We start from the raw sequence: 3,982 nt of genomic DNA, 5'->3' as shown, positions 1-3,982 counted from the left end.
TGAAGTTACAATACTGTATGTTATTATTACCGTGGTATAACACTGCTAAAATATTTTACAATCTGTAACCCATATACAGGGTGGAATTTGGAATGCCACCTGGAGGGAAAGTACTCTTAACATTGTAGATAGAAAATTTTTCTCAAAGAAAACATTCCTTTATTTTTTTAAAGAAATAGAACTGCATTCAAAGATTTCCAAAAATTTGCTTACCACACCCGGGAATCGAACCAACTAAAATCTGTTAAAATTACACCCTGTATTTTTATTACATCGATCGTTAAGGTTAGGTATAAGGATGAAATCTCTCTAACAAACTTGATAAATCAAATGAAAGGAAAACCATGAAATCTTAAATTATTTTAATTATGTACAGAAAATTGTATGGTATGGTAGTGAATTTTCGAAAATTTTTCGAAAATCTTTGAATGCCATTCTCTTTCTTTTCAAAAATAAAAGAATGTTTTATTTCAGTAAAATTGTCTATCTACAGTATTATGAGTACTTTCCCTCCAGGTGGCATTACAAAATTCCACCCTGTAAATAAGGCTAAGGCTACACTTTTGAGAAATTAAAGAATAAGGTACCTAATCCACACAGAATAATCCTGCCGGTGGACAGCGCTAAAAGCCGATCCGTGTAGGGGCGGACGCGCGCAGCATTTATCACGTTCCATACGCGGCATACATTAGGGGTAACTAGCTGGTTTTTACTACCTGAAGTTGTAACTCCGAACTTAATGTGCACTGTGCTTTAATGAAGAAGTGTTGCCACTTCCGCGCAAACGTGACTGACGCAGTTGACCTAATATAAACTTTGGGTGTAAAAGATAAGCAGAACAGTGTTTATTTGGCAGTCATATAACAATTTTACGTTAACATACTACTTATCGAAGTTTCAAAAAACAGTAGCAACAGCGCCAATATAAAGATTTGTTTTGACGTGCGACTAAACATTCCTATTTAATAGTCCCTCTCACTATACTTACTATTCTACATTTCAGCTCATTTGCTGCCTACCTACTTAATAAACAATCTTTAGTTTAATTAGCATTAAAAGAACGTACTATGGAAAACAAAAATATGTAAGTACCAACAAAGTTAAAGAATAGTAAACTAAATACAATACGGCCCGATTCGACTGGTATCAAAGTTCCCAACAGCTGCAAATGCTGTTTTAATAGCTCCAGGAAATAGCCTCCGATAGCAGCGCGTTGAAATAACACACGTTCTTTCAAGCTGTTCAATTGTCTTGTAAACTGTCTTCAGTACATAACCCTCCTTCTGGTGCAGTCGGGTAAAAAGATAACGAGGGAACTAAAACGCCAAGTTAGTCAAGTTGTTAGAGAGCTAAAAACTCTCATTTTGAGCTTTGAATTGAAAAAAGTTTAATTATACACTCAACATCAAATAAACCGCACCTTCCGCGACGCGAACTTTAAAGATTTTCTTCTGACACAATTATGGTACCCCAACAATATTGGTGTTATTTGAAAGCCCAATAAATATCCTTAAAGAAAAATACATTTCATTTCTAAGTAAATGATTAACATATACTATAAATGTGACTTGAAAATAGACCTCACTTTGGGCTCACCTCTGGGATCAATTAGACCAATTTTTATGGTTATAAAACCAAATAAAGATCTCACGTGTCCTCTTTAACAGATGGATAGCGATTAATCCCAACTTAACAGTTTTATAGTCATAAAAAATGGCTATAGCGTAACTACTAGGGCATGCAAAAACCGAGCGGTTTGGAAAAACCGGTTTTTTCGGTTTTTATTTTTAAAAACCGAACTAAACCGGTTTTTTCGGGTTTTTCGGGTTTTTCGGGTCGACTGTTTGTAAGTAAATAAAAATGCTGCAAATTATAATAAAAATCATTTTATTTCTTTTATATTCTAGTTTGACAAGATGAAGTTACATGTTCTGAACATAATATTGTGAGATCAATTGAATAGTTTAATTAAAAATCAAATATAAAGAGATCAACAATAGGATACTTCGCTCATTAGCAAAGCAAAACCTTTGGTCAGGACTTCTTGGCGGGAATCTGAAGCGTCATGTTAGCGGTTTTGTTTTATTTCCTCAAATTCGTGTGTGGGCGACTATTAATGTGTAATAATGGTGGATTATTAACCATTGAGTGTTCGTGAACGTCCATGGGTGTGGGCAAGTGAAGCAAAACAGTGCATCGTGATTCTTCTGGTTCTCTCAAGTTGTCCATAGGAGGTCTCAGTAAAGCACCACAACTTTACTGAGACTCAAAGGGTGGGAAAGGGTATCATCTATCTATCCATGTCAGCCTTTGGGTTCGCCTTCGAACATAGGCCTCCTATTCAACCCTCCACCGTTTTCTGTCCCTGGCCACACGCATCCAGTTCACTCCAGCCTGCTGCCGGATATCGTCTGTCCATCGTTTAGGCGGTCTTCCCCTGCCACGGGTGTTGTTGCGGGGTCTCCACTCCAGGGTCTTTCTGGCCCAGCGATCCTGGTTCATCCGTGCAATGTGTCCTGCCCATCTCCATTTACGGCTCTCTATCTCTTCCACCACGTCGCTGATCCTCGTCTTTTCTCTGATCCACTCGTTCGTTTTGTGATCTTGTAGGGAGACGCCAAGCATCTGTCTTTCCATTGCTCGTTGTGCGACTCGGAGTCTCTCAGCAGACTTTTCTGTCAGCGTCGTGGTCTCCATCCCATACACGAAGACCGGCAGTACACACTGGTTGAACACCTTGGTCTTTAGGTGTTGAGCAATTTTCTTGGATCGTAGAACATGGCTGTTTGCCCCGAATGCCGCCCAAGCTTGTCCGATGCGCCTTCCTACTTCCGCAACCTGATTCTCAGAATTCAGAGTGATTTTGTGGCCTAGATAGATGTAGTGGTCGACCAATTCTACAGGTAGGACGTGATTTTTCGCATTTTCAATGTTCGTCATGATTTTCGTTTTTGACAAATTCATTTTTAACCCTACTTTTGTATTCATCAGTGATTGAAAAATGTCATGAATACGGGAAGCCAATTATTATCACCTTCGTCGATTATGACAAAGCATTCGACTCAGTGGAAGCATGGGCAGTGGAGAAAGCTCTGGCGGACAGTAGAGTTGATGAAAGGTACATCCAGCTCATTAAACACCTTCAGCTATCCGGAACATCCTCGATACGCCTCCATAAGTTAACCAATGCGTTTAGACTGGAGAGAGGAGTCCGTCAGGGTGACACCATATCGCCCAAGTTGTTCAACGCTGCCCTTGAAAATATCTTTAAAGAGCTAGATTGGACAAGCAAGGGAATAATAATCGATGGAGAAAGGCTAAACAACCTGCGATTTGCCGACGATATCGCACTGATCAGTGATAGCATTGAAGATATGATTGATATGGTAGACCAACTACAACGTGAATCAGCAAAAGTAGGGTTAATCATCTATCATCCTTCATTATATCATTACTTGATCTCATTTTGTAACTCGTATCACTTATATACTGGAAAATGGCACAAATCAAGTCGACCTCGACGTGTATTGCCAACATCATCAAAAAAGAAGAAGAAAATTTGGTCATAGTTATGCTTATTTAAATAATATGTAAGTTGACACTGACAGAGACTAGCAAAGCAAAAATAATGGCGGCAATGGTCAAATACAAAGCGCGTTCCATTTTGCGCCCGCGCGCTTATAGCTTTAGCTAGAAGATACATGGTACTTTAGTTCAATACCATAGCCATATACTATACTCTACTCATTCACATTGCATTACAATAATTGTTTTTATTGATATGACTAAAGAAGCGTGTTCTTGTATGAGTTATTAAAATATCTAAAATCGTAGAAGAAAAACCGAAAAAACCGAAAAACCCGGTTTTATAACTAACAAAAACCGAGTTCCAAATTGTGTCGGTTATCCGGTTTTTCAGTTATCCGGTTAACCGGTTTGCATGCCCTAGTAACTACCTATTTTTTGAAGAAGTGACTCTGGA

The 3,982-nt window shown here is 38.6% G+C and overlaps 1 protein-coding gene across 1 annotated transcript; it reads right to left on the bottom strand.

Moving 5' to 3' along the window:
• Positions 1 to 1,242: 1,242 nt before the first annotated feature.
• LOC135074822 (uncharacterized) lies at positions 1,243 to 2,940 on the bottom strand. Its single transcript, XM_063969204.1, has 2 exons — positions 2,535 to 2,940; positions 1,243 to 1,316 (listed from the first exon to the last, which is right to left on the bottom strand). Exons 1-2 carry the CDS (start codon positions 2,938 to 2,940, stop codon positions 1,243 to 1,245), a joined length of 480 nt encoding a protein of 159 aa, XP_063825274.1.
• Between the last annotated feature and the right edge of the window lie 1,042 nt (positions 2,941 to 3,982).

The sequence above is a fragment of the Ostrinia nubilalis genome, chromosome 9, assembly GCF_963855985.1.
Source record: "Ostrinia nubilalis chromosome 9, ilOstNubi1.1, whole genome shotgun sequence".
NCBI classification, from domain to species: domain Eukaryota; kingdom Metazoa; phylum Arthropoda; class Insecta; order Lepidoptera; family Crambidae; genus Ostrinia; species Ostrinia nubilalis.
The sequence above is the reverse complement of the archived record's forward strand: the minus strand, read 5'-3'. Positions and strand labels throughout refer to the sequence as shown.

Coding starts and splice junctions, on each gene's coding strand:
- LOC135074822 (XM_063969204.1), bottom strand. CDS start 2,940: ATGACGAACATTGAAAATGCGAAAAATCACGTCCTACCTGTAGAATTG. Junction 1,317..2,534: donor GGTGGAAGAGATAGAGAGCC/GTAAATGGAGAT, acceptor TTGGCGTTTTAG/TTCCCTCGTTATCTTTTTAC.